Here is a 23,435-nt window from a genome sequence, read left to right as displayed (position 1 = left end):
TGATGTAATCCATTGTGGATTTTGAGGTGTGTTTAGGATCATTATCCATTTGTAGAAGCCATCCTCTCTTTAACTACCGCTTTTTCACGGATGACATCAAGTTAGCGTCCAAAATTTGCTGAAATTTTTTTGAATCCATTTTTCCTTGGACTCGTAAAATATTCCCTGTGCCACTGGCTGCAATACAACCCCAAAGCATGATCGATTAACCCCCATGCTTAACAGTTGGACAGAGGTTCTTTTCATTAAATTCTGTGTCCTTTCTTCTCCAAATGTACCTTTGCTCATTCGGGCCAACAAGTTCTATTTTAACCTCATTGCGCCACAGAACTTGTTTCCACAATGCATCAACCTTGTCTATATGTTCATTTGCAAACATCAAACGCTGATTTTTGTGGTGAGGACATAGAAGAAGTTTTCTTTTGATGACTCTTCCATGAAGACCATATTTGTACAAGTATCTTTTCATAGTGGAATGGTGTACCACAACTCCAGTGTCTGCCAGGTCTTCCTGGATGGATCGTGCAGTCAAACGTGGGTTTTCACTTGCTTTCTTCAGAATCTCAGAGCTGTTCTGTCTGATATTTTTCTTGGTCTTCCAGATCTCTCTTTAACTTCCACTGTTCCCGATGACATTTCTTAATTACATTCCGTAAAGAGGATATTGGCATCTGAAAACGCTTTTCTATCTTCTTATAGCCTTCTCCTGCTTTGTGAGCGTCAACTATTTTCAGTTTCAGTTTTTCACCTGCTTAGACGAACCATGGTGCTGATTGTTGGGGCAAGGTCTGATAAGTCTCGGCATTTAAAACCTTAAGATTGACATCACCTGGTCTTTCCAGATGAAGATTGAGAACAATCCATGACACTGTCAGGTCTCAGCTTTCCAAAGGGGGCGGTGCATGCTAGAAACTCTGTAGGGTGTCCAAACTTTTGCAGACATCATTTTTTTGTTTTCTGTTATTTTGAAAGTGTAAATGTTGAAAATAAAATATAACTTTTTGTGACATATTATACAAATGTTTAATCTGTCATTTGGTGCCTTTTGGAGATTTTTCCTTTATTTCTTGGCTTCTTTATGCACATTAATACATTTTTTTTTTCCTGAGGTGCCCAAACTTTTGAGCCCCACTGTAACAGAGTAGGCTTAGCAGCAAGGTTTAATGATGTAGGTTAGAAACACTAATCAAAAAAGGAACCAGTGGTTTGCTATGACTTTTGCTTTTGCTGGCCTGCGGTGTCATTATCCACAGGGGATTGTGGGTAACGCAGCTAGAGTTGATGGGAGGTGTCTTTCAGGATTGCACCTTTATGAGGAAGATGCCAAAGACATAAAATATTCATCTAATGTTTGTCACGTATCGCTCCATCTACTGCAACTGTTGCAAATTCACATTTATTATTTTAAAAAACAATATTTAAAAGATTGTGTTTCTTACAAACAAATGACTTTTGGCTGCAAAAGAGGGCTAAATATAGCACTGTCAGGCTATGTAACCACAAGGACCGTATTCCTTTGATGTCAAAGCGCAGAATGCTCTTCTTTATCCTTCCACCCGTAACCAAACCCTGACACCTAAGATTTTTCAGCATGATAATCAGATTAGGCAAAAAACACTGGAGCAATCACCACTACATCCAGCATCCTTCTCCTCTTCCCCGGCATACCTTCATAACTTCTCAGTGCCCTGCCCCCTGACCTGTGTTGTAAACAGGTCTAATGACACTCTGTAGGAGCAAAACTGTGAACATGGCACGCCAAGGCTAAGAGCAATTGACAGTTTAGCAACCATTCAATTCCTTAAATCAAATAAATCTGGAGTACAACAACTGACTACAACCTTGGGTTTGATAGATTAAATGGATGGTGGACTTTGACTGGTGGCACCCACAGAGCTGACCTTACTCCTGGCCAAAGGGAATATGTGCGCTGAAAAGATTGCTGCAATTTAGCTTCTGACCTTGCAAAAGTGTTAATGTATAGAGGCAAAAAAGATACATAGTGTGTGTGGTCCTAATGTTGAAAAATGTCTTATGCACTGGATTGTCTTTTGTATTATGTTTTCTGCTATGTATTTACCTTGTTTCATAGAATTTCTAAATCCCCCTGCACTGCTGTCGTTGTCCCACTGTCAGTATAAGTCCCTCCGTCATATCAGGGTAAAATCTGGACTGCTATGTGTTATAATTGCATTTGATAGGGTGCCAAGCTAGAAACTATTTGAATTTGAATTTAACCTCTACCAGAATGCTGCTGTGCCATCTGGGCCCCTGAACATTATTTTAAAATATTTTTTTAGTTTATGAATGGTGGAGATTTGCCATTTTAATATGGAAGGAAAATGTTTTTGGCAATCAACAGAAATAAGTCCCTTAAGCCTGTCAATAAAACAGCAATCACAACCAGTGCTTTTGTGCACAACAACCACTTTATATAAAACAGATGGAATTTCTATCAATTGCTTTATCTCACTTTCAGTATGTGTTTTCAGAAGGGATGGAAGGGATGGGATAGATGTATGCAGGTTATCTCTGTTCCCCAGGGACTAGATTCACTAAAAGAGGCAGCAATAAAAACATGTCAAATACTTTTTTCAAACCCTTGAAATGTCTTGTCATCCTGCTTAAGACAGCGATCAAATATGTTTTTAATTTGTCAAATAAAGAACAAAGGACACAAAAAACATGGCAACATATTTGAGGGATTTGAGATTTCTTTTTTTATATATTATTCAAATGTGACTATCCAGAAATAGCTCATTGTCAGCCAGTTTAGCACACTGTCATGAATAATTCAGTAAACATTTTACAGGTGAGAATGAGCTCATCCACCCACTCCTACAGTGCTGCATCAGAGACGACAAAGATGCTCGCAAATAAAAGACTATATATAGTCATCTAGGTCCAAAACCACACACAAGCCCCCATGTGCTGCATCACGTAAGCTTGAGTCACAGAGAGAATGGGGCAACCCATGCCGATCCCCCCATTTACAGAAATGCTTGCTGTGTGTGTTACCATGCCTAGAACATACATAGGCTAGCCTATAGCCTACATTATGACCTAGATAGGAGAAAGGGGGTCAGTTAGGAGACTTAAACACTTTTCTCTGTCTGCTGTCTCAGTGGAAGTGTAAGGGCCTCCTTTTCCGACACACTTAGCCACTTAATAGGGCCTAGTTGATGTGTTTGTGTGCGTGTAACATGTTAATCCTAGCTCCCCTGCCACTAGTACCACATCCACCTCAACAGCCATACTAGGTTCAAGTAGAGAGCATGCGCTTTTAAGTCAATTGCAAACATGTGAGCCCTCTAAATGCAGGGCTTCATGGGAAATTGCCTGCTGCACTCAAGCCTTCATAAAATGGGCTGGGGATGCAGGTTTCTGCAGTAGAGAGGATGAGAATCGTCATACCATGTAAAGACACAGTTCGCTGGAATTATTTTTGCTTTGGAAGGTTAAATTGTTTGAGCTTAAGTGGACTGAGTAACTGGGCTAGTCTGAACTGGTCTAATCTGGGGCGGGTTGTTCTGGGTCTTTCTGTTGACTGGCCCCTTCTCAGCTCTGCCAGTCTGTACCCAGAGGGCCTGTTATTTTGGGAGCTCAGCTGAGAAGAGATGACAACATCATGGACTGCTTAAGCTGCTTAGATTTCCTCAAGCACTCCCAGTGCACGCTGGGATCGACACCCTTGTGTTGCTACTGTCTCTGTTGCTCCACCATGCACTCACTGCATGTTAACAGGCATTGTGTTGGATGTGCACACGCAAAGTATTAAAATCTACACAGGCACACGCATGATTAGAAAAACGTTTACACTCTGGGACACAATCATGTGGAGCGATGTCATAGGTAGGCAGGTGACTACCTGATGAATGCGTGCGGATCAAGGACGGTGTAAAACATGAGGACAAGTCAGTAAAGCTTGAACGAGAGAATCCTGGAAGCCAATATAGAGGGGTGAGATGGGGTAACAAAGGAGTGAGGTGATGGGGGGATGTGTGTGTGTGTGTGTGTGTGTGTGTGTGTGTGTGTGTGTGTGTGTGTGTGTGTGTGTGTGTGTGTGTGTGTGTGTGTGTATAACAAGCATAGTTCATGTGCAAGAGCCTAGGCACATTTTTCTAATGCGCAATTAAAATAACAATGAAATGCTGCATTACTGACTTTAGACCAGGTTCTTGATGGTCAATGGCGCAAAATAGCCATAAGCCAAGAATTCACCTGAATGCAGGACGTGCATTTGCTATTTCAGCAACGAGGGCATTACACAGGAAAACTACGGTGTCGGTCTTAAAACAGCAAAGCCACTTGCGTCAGTCATTGCGCCACGCTGCGCCGGTTGCCCCTGTGTGTGTTTCTCTTCATGCATTATTTTGATGTTCAAATTTTCCTGCACTTTAATTTTACTCAGCAGCTATTACTGCTCCCTTTGCTCTCATACAACCAGCCCCTGATGCAGGCAGCAGACGGGCTGCTTTAAAAATTCTGGCCCAGGAAATGACAAGCTTGTTGGCCAGCAGAGAGACATAATATTTGACAACATGATATCTAAGCGTTGCTAAGGGAGGAAGAGGAGGAGTCGTGGCGTCATGTTATTCTCAGTTCAATCTTAAGAGAGTAATTTGAAGTGGAAGTGATGGAAAGGAAGAAGACAGGCAGCGTGATTTAAACCCTTTCTAAAAAAGGACGTACTAACGTGCCGTTAGAAGTAGGTTGAAGTGATGAAAAAGAACTAAGTGGGGTGGACAGATTGAAAAGGTGATGACAATGAGAAGAGTTTTCTGAGGGTTGTAGAAGTGGGCTTGTTACTGAAGCCTTTATATCTTCGGACAGGGTAACCTAAGTGATGATTATTCTCAGTCAATAGCTTATCATTGTAATACACTTGAATGAGACATCAGTCCCTAAATACGGCTACTCCTTTGCCAAAACTGCACTTTGTGTTGTTCTGCACAGCTCGCAAGTTTTATGTTAATAAACTACAAAAACTAAAACAAATAAATAAATAAAATAAAATAAAACTAAATGTGTGTAAACCCCTGCTCACCCAGCTAATGCTGCAAATATGCATGTATTTCTTTCTTTTTTTTAATTTGACTGGCTACACCAGAGTTACATTTGAAGGAAGTCAGACAGTGAGATCAGTCGCAGGTTATCTGTGCAGACATTCATCAGCATTCAGATTGCTGCTGGCTCAGACAGCATCCTACAGCACAGCCCGCTTCAAAGTGGGAGAGACGTAGAGAAGCGGGAGGAGAGCGAGAGAGAATCAGAGAGAAACCCTCCAACCAGAGGAGTCACATGAAGTAACCTTGCAAGACCGCATACACATGCACAGCATTCAGACAGTGTACAGTGAGTGGATTATCACGTGTGAAAAGTTCTGCATTTTAACTTTGGAAAAAAATGCTACCTGGCTTTAGTCTTATCCCTTTACACACAGTTTACTGTCATAAAACGGCAGCTCACTTTTAGTGTCTATAAAACTCTCTTCAAACTTCTCTTCAACATTCAAATGTAAAATGTCTATACTGAATATAAAATCTCACATAACACTCCAATGATGATTACTTGAAATCCTGTTGTCCTATTTTGACAGGATTTACTATTCATTTGTAGCAATCTGAAAGGTAATGCTGTGCCTTGAATGAGAATGAGCGTGTGTAGCTTATTCTGCATGTTACCACACGCTGGGACTTCTTTCGTGCTACAATATTCATGCTACAATGCATTTGCATTCAAATGTTTAATTATATACGTGTACGCCAACATGTGCATGCAGTACACACACGCACAAAGTCTTTGAATACTATGATCAAAAATTCAATCAGACGTGCACATACTCACACGTTGTCTCCAGTAATGTGTTTAGAATAAACTACAATGATCTTGCTGCTCTCCCTCTCCCTCAATGTAGTGTATCAGATGACATGAAGGCCTCATGTCAGCCTCACACTAGCAGCAGATGGGAAAGCCATTAGGTTTATACTAGCTCACACAACCCCTGCCTCTGATACTAAATGTTTGCTTTTACACAGTTTGATGTTTGGGTTAAAACACTGATCCTAATAAAAAGCTAGGACTTTCCACTGCTATAATAGTCAGACTCAAAATGTGGCCAGCTGGGATAAGCTACCTGTTAGTTTTCTATTTACTACTTACTTCCTTTCACTCTCCCGTTCACTCCTTGTCATTTTGAAAGGCAAATAATGCAGAAATTACTTCTTAGTTTGTAAACACATCATTCAAAGTTGGCCCTTACTCCACCTGGCTCAACGACACCAGAAGTGCACGTCCCCTGACCAGGGTTGCCAGAAAACAGCCCAGTTTACCACCTGCAGCATCACATATGGCAGCAAAAGTGAAAGCCAACCCCAGATTCCCTCTCGTTTCAGAACAAGCTGTTTCCGTTTGGCGTTTCGCCTTGCTATTTTAGCATTTTTTCAGCACTTTTTCTGCCATTTATGTAGCTTCCTCTTGGACGCATGCTTGCACATCCATGGGGGCCACACACCCAGTGCCCAAAGGCTGATCCTCAGAAACGTCCAAACAAATTACATACACCTTTCACATCCCTAATCTATGTGAAACAACAACAGACATACACAAGCACACACATTTAATGCTACAAAAACTGACAAGAATGGAATGTAACCGGGCATGTGCAGAATACCACCAGTGCATTTTGAGGACTGCTTGGTTCAGGACATTTCAACCACACAGAATATAGTCTTGATGTGAAACAGTTAAACTATTAAACATGGCTTTATATAGTTTGGGCCAACACAAAAAACTGCAGCAGTGGTCAGCTTTTTTAGGGAGAAGTTTTTAGGGCAAAAATCTCAACATAATCCACTTTTCCATTGTCTATCTGTGATCTCAGTGTGTTCCAGACTTTGGTTTTCCGAGAAATTAGTCAATACACTGGTTTAGTGTTGCTTTATTGGCCTCCTCAAGCCCTATCAGTATTTAGTAGGTCTAGACAATATGTCCAAAATCTTCTCGTCTATATTCAATAACCACATAGGAAAGGCTATTCTTATACTTATGAAAAATTAATACTTGACAAATGAAATGTACTGAGTATTTTGTCATTTCATTAAAACATGCAGTGCAAAATGAACACGCAAGGATCAGAACGTAAAGTGTCCAAATGATGTAAATATTGCCCTTACACAGTTTGACAGCTGTTATAATAGTGTTATAAAAGCTTTTCTTAAATGTTATTATGTTTTGATCATTTTTTTCACTGTGAAAACTTGCTGTCATGGGAATGCATTGTAATAGACACAAATTCAGGCAACCCATAGTTGCTGTTCTGATAGAAGTAAACTTTTAAAACACTTTTTTTTCAAGCTTATAGGGCATACGTGTTTGATGTAAAAAGAAAGATTTAGAGTAAAGTATCAGCATATTTACTTCTAATAGTATAATTCTAATGAATAAGAAACAACAGTGAACCTTCAGAGCACTAACACAACTGCCTGTTAACGAGCCCAAATTGGCACGATTTTGCGATGGCGTGCACTACAGCCTCTGCACTGCCTTTTAGAAAATCTGACACCATCGGGTCATTTTTCATCCATTTTTCTGCTTTCATCTCCCCTTCAGTCGGCCGGCAGGGTGCCGTAACTAATCATTAGTGAGCTGCGGTGGGCAAACAGAGATCGCTTTGCAAAGACAAACAACTTAATTAGTGGAGGCACAGCTTTAATAAGTTCGGCTCAAAATAGTCGGTTGAAAAAACGGTTGAGAAACATAACATCACCAGTACTGTAATTATGTCTGAGCTAGATTTCACATTTAGAGGGGAGGGCACAATTATTGTGGCTGAGGTTCACTGAAGCTTTTACTGTATTTATGGTGTTCTATTTATGGTGTTCTTCTGGATGTGGTGTCAACAAGCCAATGAGTGAACCAACTGTTTATATTATAATACCGTGATCTTCATTAGCTTTCAATAATATGGCATATTTTTATACTTAGCATGTGTAGCACTGACAACTATTATATGTAAGTCACTTCTGCAAGGAAAGATTTGCTTTAAATAAATCAGTAAATCTGAGGGACAAAGAAGTTGTTTGCACCTGCAATGACAACCCATATCCTCAGCTGAGTTTTGTGTGTGTACTTTTGTGTGTGCTCAGACCGGGAGGAGCAAAGACAGAAAAGCATTGTGCTTCCTGTACACTTTCAGCTTTTTATCTGTCTCAAAATCGGCTACAAAGGAGAGCAAACACAGAGATGATTGAATAAAAACACTTCCGCACCCTTACACAGCTGCACATAATGCAATTACCCCATCCACCAGGGTTATCAGTTTTATTCATAGCTGGATGAGCAGAGCTGGAGCAGCCGTCATCATATCTATCACAAGCTCAGGATGTATGAACTGTTTTTCTACACTGTAAATGGTATATTTTGGGGCCATATTGCCACAGAGCATATTCACCCATCATCTTTCATTCAATTTGCGCTCGCAATCTGCTGGTGATTAGTGCTTAATTATTAAGTAGTAGCAATCAGGGAATGGGACTGCCTTCTAACGTGCTATTTCACTGGGTGAATTAGTTTTTTTGTTTTAAGAACATAAAATTCAGAATAGAACTTATAAAGGAGAGATGCTGCATACAGACACTAATTAAGATTCCAACACATTTACAAAGGTGTGCAATAGGATATAAACATCTAAGTCAGAGGTTTTTAAACTGTGAGGTGGGCAAGTGTTGAAGGAGGACGCAAACGACGAAACATGGCGCAAAGATGAGGAGAAAGGGACAGGGGGATTGTGTTCGACAAAAAACTGGAAGTTAGTTATTGTAGTTTTTCCCACTGTCCAACCCAGTCAGCAGTTACAGGCAGCAGTGGTGGCTTCAAGACATATCTTGTGGAGGCAATTAAGGTTGATAAACTTGTCTTTGATGTTCATTGCAAACCAAGGATCCAAAAATCTGCTCAGAAATCATAGAATAAATTATGCTCCTTAATGTAACAGCAAAACTGGCCTGAGAATCATCACATCATCCCATTCGTTAAGTTTTCTTCTTAACAATATGTAAGTATGAACATTGCAAACAAGAACTACAAAAAGCTCATTTTGCATAGATTTAATGGTGCCAATTTGCCAAAATGTCAACCAATAATGGCTATAAAAAGGGTGCAATGGCTTTTATTGATCGCCTGATAAGACAAAAAAATGCACTGGCATAGTAATTCATAGAAAGTTAAATCCGTTTACTGTACTGAAGAGCAACTCATAATGTGGACACTTTTACTGTTAGTTAGATTAATTTTAAAGTTAATTCCACTGGCTTACGTATGCTTGTAATGTAATCCTGCTGAGCCAGTTGCATGTCACAGCGATAAGCATGTTGCTTTAGATTCCAGCATGGGTCAGGTCACTTTCAGCAGCAGGGTTAGTGGTTATCTCAGAGCAAGCAGCTTGGTTAGCCTGCTAGATTAAAGGAACTTGGAAACTTCCTTGTGTGTGTGTGTGTGTGTGTGGGTGGGGGCGCGGCGTGGTAGCGGGGCGGTACGGTGTGGGTGCGGTGCTACGGCCAAAACAGGATAGAGACCCAGAGCCAAAGGCAGAAACCGGTAAAGCAACTCGCAATTTGACTGAGCAGCCATCTGTCACAAACAGAACAGCGTGGAGCGCTGAGTAACCAACCAACAGAAACACACACAAACCCTACACACATGTAGCTGATGGAGCCTGGGCATTATTTGTAGAGTAGCGTGTTGTAAGCATTGAGCTACACTTCCTGAATCGGCAGAATTGGTCGTAGCTCCAGGTCCTACTCTGAACAAGAAGATCCCTCAGAATCCATGAATGAATAAATGAATGGAAAAATTTGCCAAAGTAGAAAAACTATCCATATTTTCTTTGAATAATAAGAATTTTTGTCATTCTACTACCAAAGTAAAGCATCTGCTTTGTTCATGCATAACAGCCATTTTCATCTACACCAAACAATAAATGTTGGGGGATGGGTGGAGGAATTGTGCTACAAGTTTGTTACAGAAAGATCTCAAACCACCAGTGGTTCAAAGAAAATGAATAAAGTTCAATGACCTGACAGACAAAACTGTTATTTTTCACTTTCTTGTGCTTCACAGCTAAGGAGCCATGCAAGTGCTTTTTTAACTGGTGTGTGAGGACTGATTGTAGAGCAAGTGTGAGAACTGCCGTCACACAATGTTAACAACACATTCTGTTCATCCTACCAAAAATGCCCACAGGGTCCAAATAGGTTCTTAGCAGACCCACAAGTTCACACAATGCATAAAATCATCCTAGAAACTGTTTGAGCGGTATGGATGTGTAGAAGTAATGACGTCGCTCACTGGATTGATATTTTTAGAGGGCTGCTGGTCTCAATGCTTGGTATCAAGAGCCATACTAAAATATCAAATGTCTTGCTTTTGTTACAAGGATGTTCATGTTTGGAAGGCATGCAGTAAAATTATGTGGAAATGTGCAAGTGCACGTGAGTGTCTACAGTTCACATTTCTTAAATTATTCATTCTCCAGTGTGAATTTTTGGTTAGTTTTATTACATAATTATATTTTTATTTAAGAGATATGCAGCATATTCTCACATTTGAAAAGTTGCACCAAGCTAAAGTTTGTCATAGTTTTGTCATTTCATTTTTTTGTTAATCATCTAATTGTTTAAGGGAGTAATTCTTCCTTTTGTAACACATGCTTTCACACTCACACTTGTACAAATAGACTGAATTTATTTTCATATATGCACAGTGCAGCACACAGAAGACTCACAACACAAACAAAAGAAGAAGATACAACATGGGCTATAAACAAACACCAGATGCCTTCCATTGTAATCTATAGAGTACAGCCAAATACAAAGATAGCCCTGTAAAACCCTGAGAATACACTGGCACACCAAAGAGAAAACACATAATCACACAGACACACAGACACACACACACACACACACTCGTCACATAAAGACATTTATACACAGACTATTTTGTGAAAACAAGAGCCACCTCATACTCAAAGTATATTTCTTTTGCTGACAAACTGACTCTTAAGGTTGCCGTGATATAAAGGCCTTTGAGCTATGAATAATACAACAAAGAAAAAAATATATAAAAGATTTAAATAACGTCTGTTGTGTAAGGACGGGGAACACAACTGACCCCTTGAAACATGAAACACAAGGACATGGCATAAAGGTTAGCAGTTCAAGGGCTAAACAACTATTAAGTATTGAGCAGTACTTTATTTCGACCTGGTGTACTGAAGTTCATCTTCTCTCATAAAATGACAGAGTGGAATAGAGTCAAAAATGAGTCAAAGATTAAACTGCTACAGTCAGGATCTGAAATTAACTTTCTGACTCACCGGCCAAATTGGCAGGTAGAAAATCCACTGGCCAAGCATATTTTCTACCAGCCAAAATATTTCAAATGCAGGAAGTAGTTTTTTACATTCTGTACGTCGCAAAACTTTCTGGTTGGGGTTGCAAGTTTTGCGGATTTATCCACCTTTTTCATCGACCCGCAGTTGGCACAAGGTGATTGTTAATTTCAGACCCTAGCTACAGTTACTGTAAAAGGTATTAGTTAAGGACGCACATTAAGGAGGGCAAATTACAATATTTATTGTCACCTTTAAGCAAAGTTGAGGCCTTCTGTGATTATTGCGTGTAACCTTTTCATCTCGCCTACAGCACTGTTCATTTTATTTATGGCAGCCAGATTACTGTTAGATCAGTGACTGTCATTTCTCTCTCTCTCTCTCTCTCTATTTATATATATCTCCCTCTCACACTCCCTCTGTGTCATTCTGCTTCTCTCTCCATGGCTTTATCTCTTCATCTCTCTAAAAGAACACATATTAAGGTTGTGATCTTGGTTGGCAAGAAAATACCAATTCAATGCTGACAGCAGCAGCAATAGATCAGAATGCAACAAGATATTTAAGTATTTAAAAATGTTAGCCTTTTCTCATTCTCATTAAACTCTTCCTTCAGCTTTAGCAGTGCCTCTAATAGGATTGCTGTTGGTATCTTCACACACAAATCATGTACATTGGAGCCTAAATCTTGTTGCAAACCAATCTGGGAAAAGTATAATATAACAAAGGTGAGGGGAAGTGGGTCCACCAAGAAAAAGGACATTACACCTGAACCCATTAAACAGAATACAGTTGATATCTAAAGTTGCAAGACTATGTAAAAAAATACAAATAATAGAATAGAAATAAAGGACTGCTGCCAAACACCTTTTAATCACCAGGCATCAAAAACAGACCAACTTGCTCAGAACAGCAAGCCCACAATGCCCACACACACACACACACGCACACACACACACAGCTCCAAACCCTCTAAAAACACCACCCCAGAGGACCGCCCATTCACAGTTGCTTTCCCACCCTTTATTTTCTAATCAAGTTTGTCTCTCCATTCGGACTCTCGCTCTCAGTCTCAGACCGTATGTTTGCGTGTGTGCATGTGTGACAGCGTTCACAACACTGCAGCCTCCAGCATTATCAAGAGTGTGTGTTGGGGAAGGCACCTTGGTATCCACCCCCCCATGACTGACGACTCCCATGCTTATGGGGGCTTTTCTTGCCGTGGCAGCGTCTCATTATGTAAATGATGTCTCACTGATGAGAAGGAGGCAGGCACAGCCATCATGTTCACTGCTCCAGACTGTGTAAAACTGGCTTCAGGGACCAGCGAAGGATAGTTGCTAAATTTAGCAGTCATCTTAACAATGTCTTTATTCTCAATCCTTTCTCACATCCTTGAGACAGAAGGCCCCTAACATTTACCACTTGCTTTATCATTCTCACACAGTGAGTATTAAAATATTACTGAAATGAATCCACAAGCGCATGTAAAAGCACACGCCCACATTTCATTTGTGAGGTTGACATTTATTACTTCATTTACTGTGATTTTATCCGTCCACCATTTTACGTGAATTTTCTTTTATCTTCTTTTCCCTTTTGAATATTTCACTCCAAATGTATTGACCTTCCATCCTCTGTCCTCATCAATGCTGAATGAAAGAGCTTTCTCTGAGAAATGGTCCTAGTAGCTTTCTGCTATATATCATCATATTTCAGCTCAAGCAAAGCCAATACTAAGTGCCCCGGTCATTCCAGACATAAAACATGGCCCAAAGATGTAAATCTATAGGCTACATATGTAGTATGACTTAGACCTAGTGCAGTTATTTATTTTGTCCCCTTCACAGCATCTATGTTATCTTCCTGAAGTTCATCTTCATTAGCAATCTAATACACACCTATTTTTAGTCTGTGTTGACCCATCCTACCCGTCAGTCAAGACACATGGAAGCTAAAACCAATGCAGCCTTATTTCCTGTATTCTCATCCTTTACTCTGGAGACTGAAAGAGCTATCTTGAGTAAGTGACTGACAGATCAATATGGTCAATAGTATAAACCACTGGAGTGCATGTAACATGAAAAAGGTAGCAGGGGTCAGTCAAGGCCTTAAATAACGAGCAACGACTCAAATTGCTTACTCTTTCTCAGGCCTCTCCAACTACATTTTCTTTTCCACCCAAGTCACCGGCTTGTTGCACAGCAACGCTAAACCCTATCTCTTATAATAATTACTTTAATGCAACTATCTGGCACTGGCAACAACATTTTTGGGAAAGCTTAAAGGTCCAATATGTAATATATTTACTGTAATAAATCCTAAAATTACCCCAATGCGTCATCAGATATAATGGAAAAAATGTTGAGTTGAAAGACTATCTTTTCTGACAACAATGCTAATGCCCGTTTTTATTCCTTTTGAAAATTCCATTCTGTGACGGAATGTCTGTTTGTGTTTTAGTTTGTGTGTTGTTGTCAACTGCCCAATTTGACCGCCAGGCCGGGTTGCCTTAAGCGGAATTTGGCGCTCTCATAATTCATAACCTCCCTTTTCTGCTTTGGGTTTGTCATAATTACTATAGTCACTAGAGAGCGCTGACACTATAAACGTGGATATAAGTCATAATTGCAGCTTGAACTAACTACCTATGTGGTCATTTTCCAGGTGAGGTCAGTCTTGGTGCTTCAGTGTGCACATGATGTACCCACTGTGAAAGTGAGAACAAGGTGGAGGGAAGGCTTACTGACAAATGAGTCAGTGCTGCCACATGCTCAGATGAACAGATGTGCTTTCCTTCATCTTAGATAGGCTAAAAGCATTTGATCAGCAGTGAGCCCATTAGCACTCAGAGTTGGGTTGCCCCACGCCTGGCAAAGGTATTCAGTGGCCATTTGTCATCTCCTGTATACAACGAGTGTATGAAAGGAAACTAGACAACGTCAACGTTAAAGTGTGCTCTCTTCAGAGCAGCAATGGAAAGCAGTCTAGATAAAGATACAATGAAGGACCCTTTTCTGCTGATGCTACCTTTGTCCAATTTAGCAGATAATTCACTGACAAAAACTGCCATGTCCACCACTTCTTCATCCCTGCACCAGATGAAGACTCATTATAAATGTATCATTTAGCGTTTATGAAAAGGGTTAAGTCCCATAAGGATGGTGTCAAGGCTTATGTGACACAGTTTTGAATATGCAGTGAAAAACACAGTCATTCAACTGTGAAAGATGTAATTGTTCTGGCCCTGTGGAGAAACATTATTTATTGTTATCCGGGCAGTTTGACACACACAACCACAATTACTGGGGATTATTTTTTGATGGGATTAACTACTGTGGCATAGACTGCATTACTGAAAGTAAAACTGCAGTAATCCAAAATCCACAGGTAGTAGTCAATGCCACACCTATTTGTCAGAGCACGACGTGTAGAGAAATTACATTATCATCATGAGCAATGAAGCAACATCTTGGGGCAGATGAAAATTTGAGCCAGAAAATAATATTTATTACAGTGCCGAGTCAGTGTTTTTGCGGCAATAAACTCCACTTCAACTCTGAACACTTGACAGAAAACATTGCATACAAAAAATTCTAAAATATGTTTTCTGCATCAATTTTCAGTTCATGGTCTATGGTCACTACACACTTTATAGATGGCTGGTGTGTGAGATTACACCAAACCACGTGTGTTGCTCTGTCTCTGTGTATTCCTATGTTTGCAAAAGAGCAGTGAGATTTGACGGAGAGGCAGATGTTTTAACAGTCATGACCATTTGGGTAACAAGGATTAAAACCCTTCAGTTCCTCTGAGTGACAATATTTAGAGAGGAAGCCAGATGACACGAGCAACTTAATGTCTACCAAGAAGAGTATTACCACATCAAAAAATGACAAGAATAAAAAAAAGATGAGTAAGAAAAACCCAGAGGAACAGAACCAGTGACACCATTGACATGTTTCCACTGGTTCTGCAACCTGGCAAATTAAAACCGGAGGCAGGCATGTCCCAGTAGGCATTGAGGGGACGGCTCACAAAGCCATTCACCTCAAAAGACATGTAGCTCTGTGGATTACTAGCAGCAAGCTGACTAATGCACCAGAACAGTCAGGTATTTAGAGATTGTAAGGGCAGTGCACTTCTGGCAGTGATGACGTAAGACAGAGCATGATTTCTCATTTCAAAGTCAAGAGAAATTAATAGGATGAAAAATGTGGTTTGCCTGAACATGTTGGTAGACAGGCCTATATTTTACCACTCATTGATCCATAACTGACCACTTTAATCTCAAGTTAGCCAACCAAGAATGTGGTTGGCACACTTAAAAAAAACATGAAGATAATTTGTTAACTTAGGTTCGGGAGCAGGGCCACGCCTAAACCACACCTCTAATCACCAGACAAACCTGCATATACCGTGCTGCACAGCCAGGCTTGTGTCTCTGATTGCTTGACCCACCCTCCCTTTCCCTCTCCTTCATCCATCTTCCCCCTAATCCCTTCCTGTTGTATATCTCTCTCATGTCTCCTCTAGGTACCGTCTGGGGGTCTGTAAACTATTTGCGTGAAAACTGCTTCTGAGACGGAACCCCCACTCTCAGTCCCAGACCAGCCATCAAACTACATCCACATCAATATATCTATCTGCACATTCATAATGTTCATCTGCACATCCATAATGTACATTAAATCTTTATCTAACACATGGTTGTGGTGTGGTCCATGCTATTGAAACAACTTTCTTTTTTAAATAAACAAATCCCAGAGAACACAACAGAACCAGAAACAAAAGCACCAGTCACAGGGCACTGTGTGTCACTCAGAAACCTAAATTGACAGAGGACTTAAAGACAGAGGCTTTTCTCATTCCCAAACAGCGATCAGCTTGCATGTCAGCGATGAAGAGTGGCAGATCTCTGATGCGAGGTGAACCAATATCCTCCGGGCAGTGTGGCCGGACCTGCGTCAGTACCAGGAAAGCAGCCGACAGTCAACAACTCCACCACCCTGACACTTCCAGGAGAACATGTCCTCACAAACCCCAGTGATTGATTACATGTGACAAAAGGTTTTTCTTGAGTTTAACATATATCGTTGGGAACATATAAATGACTTGTACTTTAATCGGGTACTTGAACTTGTTATTTATTTTTCTGAATTGCTTGCTTTTAGTTAGATTTTCATCTTAAGCTTGTTTCTGGGTTAACTCTACACCTTCAGTGACTGAGGACATCCATGTCCATTTGTGCTTCTATTGCTTTTGCATTGGGAATATGTGATATACTGTACTATGTTAAAATATAGTTTTTGTAATAAGTGGAGGTCCTAAAAGTTCACTATTGTGATTGTACAGTCACTAAGAAGGATGTAAATGGGAAAAGCCTGAATTTTGTAATAATATATTTGACAAAAGAAAGAATTTTAAACTGACCCTGTCAAAAAGCAGGAAATCCTGGGAGCTTGCTTGTCAACATATGCGCTGTGGGGTGTCTAGATTGACTGCTAGTCGCAGCTAAAACCTGAGACTTTGTCATCTTTTCTCTGTTAACAGTTCCAACGTATTTTAATACTATACGGATATATTTCACACCAGTAACTTTATTTCTGCTAAACAAACATTCCTGCAAAGTTCTACTACTACTGCAGATATCATTGATTGACAGTGTGGTGTAGAGTACTGAGCTGCCTGAATTGTAATTAATGAAGCAGCTTCGAACTCCTCTCTGGGCATCTATGGATTCAATTCTGTGGCTGGCCTCGTGTTGAATTAATCTGCCTGCAAATATGCAAGACTTATGCCTTCTGCTTGGCTCGGCTCTGCATTTTGTGACGGACATGAATTCACTGGCTGACACTGACACCCTAGTGAAGTCTATGAATGCACTGGAATGAAGCGGGAGAAGAGTGACAGATGTGCAGTCATCATTCTTTCCTCACAGGAATTTGGCATTTATGAACTATCTGCAAGAAATGCATACAGTTGGCCTTCTTATCCTTGAACATGTAATATGTGATGGTGACTATTAGATGAGATTGTATATTGTCATTAGGCTAAACAATACGGACATGTCTGCATAATCTATGCACAGTGCATCAACTGGCATAAGCAAGATTTAATCTAGCTGAGTTTTCTGGAAAGTTGTAAAGCTGAGAGAGTGTGTACGTCATGCTTTGACACATCACTGTCTGCACAGCTTAGCTTCACAAGGACAGGGGGAAACTAACACAACGTGATTTCCTAGTGTTGATATTAGAGCTCAGCTGCACACCACCTCCCTCTACCCCACCATGTCTCTCTATCTGTCTCTGCATTCGTGAGTTTTTCACATGTGCTGCTACAGGATGAACTACAGTCTTTTCACAGAGGAAAGAAGAACAGATTACTGTCACAGAAATGAACTGGGAAAATGGAATTCTCTCCTAAGCTACATCAGGTTTTTTTTTATGATTACAACTGGGACCGCTATAGAAAATATGTATATGATTTCAATATAATTTATTTGGAGAGAAGTAACCCCTGAGAGTTTTCTTCCATCAAACTGATTTCTATTGCGCATGTCCTGATCAACTTTTTATAACGAACAATAGATTATTGTGTCAAATAACTTTTTCTTTCTAAACCTGTCATTCAATTTCAAAGATATGCTGAAGTTATGGATTAGCCCATATTTAACCAGTAATCTGCTTTAGTTGGGTGTACATGTTCAAAGAGCTTGATGTGGGGTAAATGAAACAGAAAGCTTCTAAAACGAGTAGAAACAAAGCTAATATAATAGTGATTACATTACATTCATGTGTAATTTTAGCAGCCTTTAAGTTAGCAGAGATAACTGAAACACTCTGGAACAAGACACCGAAACGATGAGAGGATATGGGGATTACTTCAGTCCTGAATAAGCGGAGCAGTCAGGAGCTTCTGTCGGCCAACAGCTTGCAGGAAAAAAAGCTTTGGAGATGGCAGGTGGTTCCGGCTTTAATGGACTGTTTCCCTAAAATAATTTTTGGGACAGGTGGTTGCCAATGTTGGCAGGGTTGGTCTGTGCCTGCTTTTGTGCCGTGCAAAGTCTCTGATGGAGGGCAGCTGGCACCAAGTGACCCTCTCAATGATGCAGATAATGAACTGCAGATTTTTTTGGAAGGTTGCTGAACTACACCAGCTTTTGGATTTCTGGTGTGCATCTAGAAAACTAGACCGCGCTTTTCTGAACATTCTCGGTTAAGGTGAAAGATGTTTTTTAATCTTATCTAAGAGTTTGGTGACTGTGCTGCCCTAGGGCTTAAATGAGTCAGCCGTTCACACATGCCATTGATTTTCAGCAGGACATGAGAGGGAAAATTACTGTGGAGGTTAATCTTAAAATCAATTCTTTTGAGCATATTTTGCACAATGTATTGTCAGCAGAGCATGCCGGGCAATCTCTATCCTGTAACTGGTGTTCTTTTGTTTTGTTTTAGCTTCATCAGTTAGTTTTGTTACATAAACTTTTCGGGCACAACGTGCTAAATCACATACACAGAAAAGGGATGCTCTGTACAAGATTAAGCTATTAATAGCTCTGCAGTCCCAGGGCAGGACATCTAAAAAGAGTATTTTTTAAAATAATCAGGATAGATCAGACAAAATAATTGTTTTCATCTCTAAAATTGAGAGGTTTGACGCAGGTTCTTATAGATGAAAAGGAAATGCATCATCATTGGAATAAAAAAGAAGATATACTGTACATCAAACACTAAGGCCGATTATAAAATGTATGATAATAATATACGTAGCTGAAACAAATTATATATTTCAAGTACTTCATTGTTGTCCAGGCTATATAGGTTGATAATATGTATATTCTTACTGAGTGTGACTTGATATGATGGGGTAAATATTAATATCATAATAGTTCATCATGCATTGATAATAGGTGTCTAAACTGCTAGTATTTTCAAAAGGTTAATAACTAACTCTGCTATGAATTAAATAACTCTGAAGAACAACTGATGGAAAGTTTGTGCACAGTGTAGTGCAGTGGCACCACCATTACTGTATGTAACATTTATAGCAACATCAACAGGCCGACGTCCTCACTTGTAGTGCTGCCAAAATAAACCAATTAGGTTTATTGATTCGTTGTGAACACCTTAAACAGACGGGGGACCCGACAACAAGGGGATTCAATTGAATTGCTGTGCTGTAAATAAACAGGAAGGCTGCAGACGGGCAAGCTACCACAGTGTAGTGCATGTTATGTTGCAAACCATGATTATGCATTGGCCATAGAATATCTTCAGGTTATAGAAAGTCATGATTCAGACAGGGCTACAACGAGCAAGCAGTCTGATTGTTAGGCTATAGCCTATATCTTGAAATACATTTACTGTATTCATTTATTTATATTGGTAATTAGTAATTAGAAAAACGAGCACCAAGACAAGGCACAGTGTGTAATGTGTGTGCCGGTGCGTAAAGTGGCCTGTACATTCCCGGTGTAGATGGAGCGGTTCCAGTGATTCGTTTTGTCAGGTTCCTCTGGCAACCCTGTCTCCACTCCGTGTCCATAGCAATGGATAAGAAGTTTACTTCCCTTGTCGTCCGTGAGAGGAGAATGGAGCTGCTTTTTTACACCATAGGGCATAAGCTCAGGCTACGAGACCGAAAAGGCTCTGCCCCTTCATGGTTATACAGATGTGATGAGAAGGTGCGGATATCACTCTGCAGATAGAAGATGCGAGCGAGAAACACTTAGGGGAATTTCAACATGTTGCCATGGGCACAATGCGACGTCAATGTCATCATTTAAACGTGATCATGTTTACTTTGAATGTAAACATAATTTCTTTTGTTCAGGCTGTGACACTGCAGCCTCCTGCTCTACAACACTGGTACTTCGCTTTGCCCAATTGCCTCTGTTATTGACGATCACCAAGTCAATGCAAGTAAAGCATGTGATCTCAAAGCAACACATCGTGCAGCATGTAGGCCTACAGATCTCAAATAGCATGGATCCACATGCACTGTGCTGGGAAAGGCTCGCCATCCACTGGCTGCTATTGTTTTCAGTCCTAACCTGAATGGGTGATTGGAGCACCATGTAGGGATGAATGGGTGCATGGTCGCGTAACAACCTGTGATTTAGGGTCAAAGCAGTCAGTGCAAGGCAAGGCTCGCGTCTTACCCTTGGAAGCATCCTTGTCTTCTTTAGGCTTCGCCACTTTGCCGCTCATAGATCCCAGTTTGGATGTGTAATTCCCGATTTAGAGAAGAATCGCAATCCTTTTAATTGCTGACTGTCCTCAACGAAGTCCTTGCCACAGGTTGCAGGTGCTGAGATAAGGGTTCTGTAAAAAGAGGAATATTCATCATAAATGTGTCTTTAGTAACACGGTAACAGTAGCGTTTGGTGTTGAAGCAGGGCCAAATAACGAGACAATAGACCGTGGGAGATTCGGCAATTCGATATCAGTGGAAACATCCAACTATTGATGTTCTCCAAACACACTCACACGACAAAGAGGCCATATGGTTTCAATAAACACCAAGAATCCGCCTGCTGATCTTTGCACAGATTGTCTTTCCCAGCGTCTAACACCATGCTTTAACCTACCTTATCTCCTCCACGTTTCCTGCTACATCAATGCACATTTGATGAAAGGAAATGCTCCCACCATGAATCCTGGTATGTTGCATACAAAAAAAAAATCCCGACCTGCTTCAGTGTGACAAAGGAGCGGAGCAAAAAAGCTGAGAAATGGAGCGCAGGATTCCCCCCTCCCTCCCCCCCACAGATCTTAAATCAACATTCAAAAGGAAAAAAATAGAGGTCAAAGCACTCAATCGTCCTATGTGCAAACAAACGGGGGGCGAGATGTCATCCAGCGCAGCTTGAGCGACCAGATTTCCTTGTCTGAGGCTTCCCCTACTGACGACTCTGCTCCGGGATCAACAGGATACACAACGTGAGAGCGCTCTCCCCGTTACAGCGCGTATTCACACCTGGACCTTTGTTTTCTTTTTTTCTTTCTTTTTTTTTACTTCAGTAGCACCGCTGAGATGAAAACGAGTCCCATCCGTAAATGCAGTCAGTGTGTGAGCTGAGTTGTCGTTATGGTGAAGAATTAAAGCAGGAGGTTGTGCTGCATGGTGCACACCATCTTGCTGTTGCTCTCTTTCAGTTGCTTTTGCAGAGCTATGCGTCATTCCATTCAATGAGGCTACAGTTTGCGCACGTAGGCTCCCTCTTCTATGATCTGAGGTGTTGTTTTGACTTTACTAAATGCATGAGATGCCATTTCCAACAAACTGCTCGCTGGAGGCTTTATTATACCAATCAGAAGCTAAATAAAGAAAAATACATTTAGATTTTCAGTACGGGGAATTAAAACGTTTTAACGGGGGAAGATGCCAACATTACATTGAAAACGAAAATAATCAGTAAAATGTTCTGCAATTCAATAGATTCATACTATGTTATGTTAACAAGATCGCCTTAATCACTGCAAATAGATAACAAACCAAACTATGTTGAGAAACTTGTTTTTTGTTTGGGTAAGGCCAAAGCACACTTAGCAGGTGCTGAAAAGTTGTATTGACAATGTGGGACAGCAGATAGGGTTTCAATTTTAACCTCTTGTTAACTTAATTTTGTTAATATAATATTGAGCCCATTTTCTCCAACACAAAAACAAAATACATGGAAATAGGCGATTAAGATTGTTTTTAAATTAAATAATCAAATGTCATTATATAACAGAACAGAGAAATACTTGGGCATGTTGTAAAAGGACCTGTTTTACCCAAATTAAAAAAGACACAAAATGTGTAGGTTCTCCCATTTTTTTCATTATGTCAAGAAGAAAAATCCGGAATATATAATCCATAACATTAAGAGGGGTTCAAGTAGGTGTGTAATAGAAAGCAGCACATCATATCCTCATTTTGAAAACCTTTAACCTTTAGGTTTCTGATTGTGAAAGGTATTCTATACAGCATGTAGGTATAGTGTATTTGATTTTAAAGCTTGTTGGGTCCTTACCTTCAAAGAGTTAAAAGTTAAAAGTCGCACGTCATCCTTCTCTTGGATTTGCAGTAAACTGTCCAGTTCCAAATGTTGAGTGAGCAACACTTAAAGACAAAAACACGAATTTGAATCTTTTAGGATCACTATACTACTTATAATTCTAAGTATTCATTTTATCAGCTGTCCCAGTCCAATTTTTTCAGGCTTCATGTCACATCTCTTGGTTCTGTTGGTCTGTCAGCACTCAGGGGCAGCAGAGGAAAAAGACCTGCAGGTTGAGGGTTACAAGATCTATATGTTGCTATTTTTAGAAGAAACAGGACCCCTTTTAAACTTTCTTCACATGCACAAATCATCCTGAGACGACTGAAGTTTCAATGAGTGGCTCTGCCTCAAATGGTCCAAAGATTTAAAAAAGTTCAGTCATATTATTTATTTCTTTGGGGTTATTAAGACAAATTAAAATCAAGTTAAGATAATTGTAATGCCAGAAGGCTTCCAGTACTTTTCATTTTTTTATATTGTTGCATTGTGACTGTTTCTGTCATACTGTAAGCAAGCTACACTATTAAAATCGTTGAATGCATAAAATTGTCTATCTTTACTATGTATCTGGAATTTTAACTTGAACAAGCTTCAAACACATACAGACTGGTTATTACCCATTTAAAGTTCACAACATGGCATATTGTATTTTACAGTATATAAACATTTTGTTAAGTATCTTTGCATTATCTTTGTTTCTTATAGCTTAACAGATAACAGTCTTCAGTCTTTGGTTGTACACTAATGTGCATTTAGATGGTCCTTGACTATTCCTGACAGTTTTTCCACTTGTCCTGGTGCAATATTGCCATACTTCCTTTATGAAGATAGCTGAGTCCTTGTCCATTTGCCTCTTTATTGTTATTAAACCATAACTTAAAGCTCATTAACGACTTTCAGCCCTCAGAAAATGTACTGATTTATTCATATTTCTTAATCTTGAGATCTGACTGCTTATTAGACTGTGAATTGATAGGAGCTAACCATCTAGTAGCA

The 23,435-nt window shown here is 40.1% G+C and overlaps 1 protein-coding gene across 3 annotated transcripts in view; it reads right to left on the bottom strand.

Moving 5' to 3' along the window:
* Nucleotides 1-22,643, bottom strand: part of fgf13a (fibroblast growth factor 13a) — an 87,621-nt gene extending 64,978 nt beyond the window's left edge. For 2 of the 3 annotated variants that reach the window (XM_034883580.1, XM_034883583.1), the window contains exons 1-2: nt 20,982-21,565; nt 20,553-20,715 (exon numbers count right to left, since the gene is read on the bottom strand). In XM_034883580.1, the coding sequence (XP_034739471.1) occupies nt 20,553-20,601 (49 nt within the window). In that variant the 5' untranslated portion in view covers nt 20,602-20,715; nt 20,982-21,565. Of the gene's footprint in view, nt 1-20,552; nt 20,716-20,981; nt 21,566-22,409 lie in introns of those variants that run through there. The other variant, XM_034883581.1, reaches the window with a different exon arrangement.
* Between the last annotated feature and the right edge of the window lie 792 nt (nt 22,644-23,435).

This window comes from Etheostoma cragini, chromosome 10 (genome assembly GCF_013103735.1).
Source record: "Etheostoma cragini isolate CJK2018 chromosome 10, CSU_Ecrag_1.0, whole genome shotgun sequence".
Lineage (NCBI taxonomy): Eukaryota > Metazoa > Chordata > Actinopteri > Perciformes > Percidae > Etheostoma > Etheostoma cragini.
The sequence above is the reverse complement of the archived record's forward strand: the minus strand, read 5'-3'. Positions and strand labels throughout refer to the sequence as shown.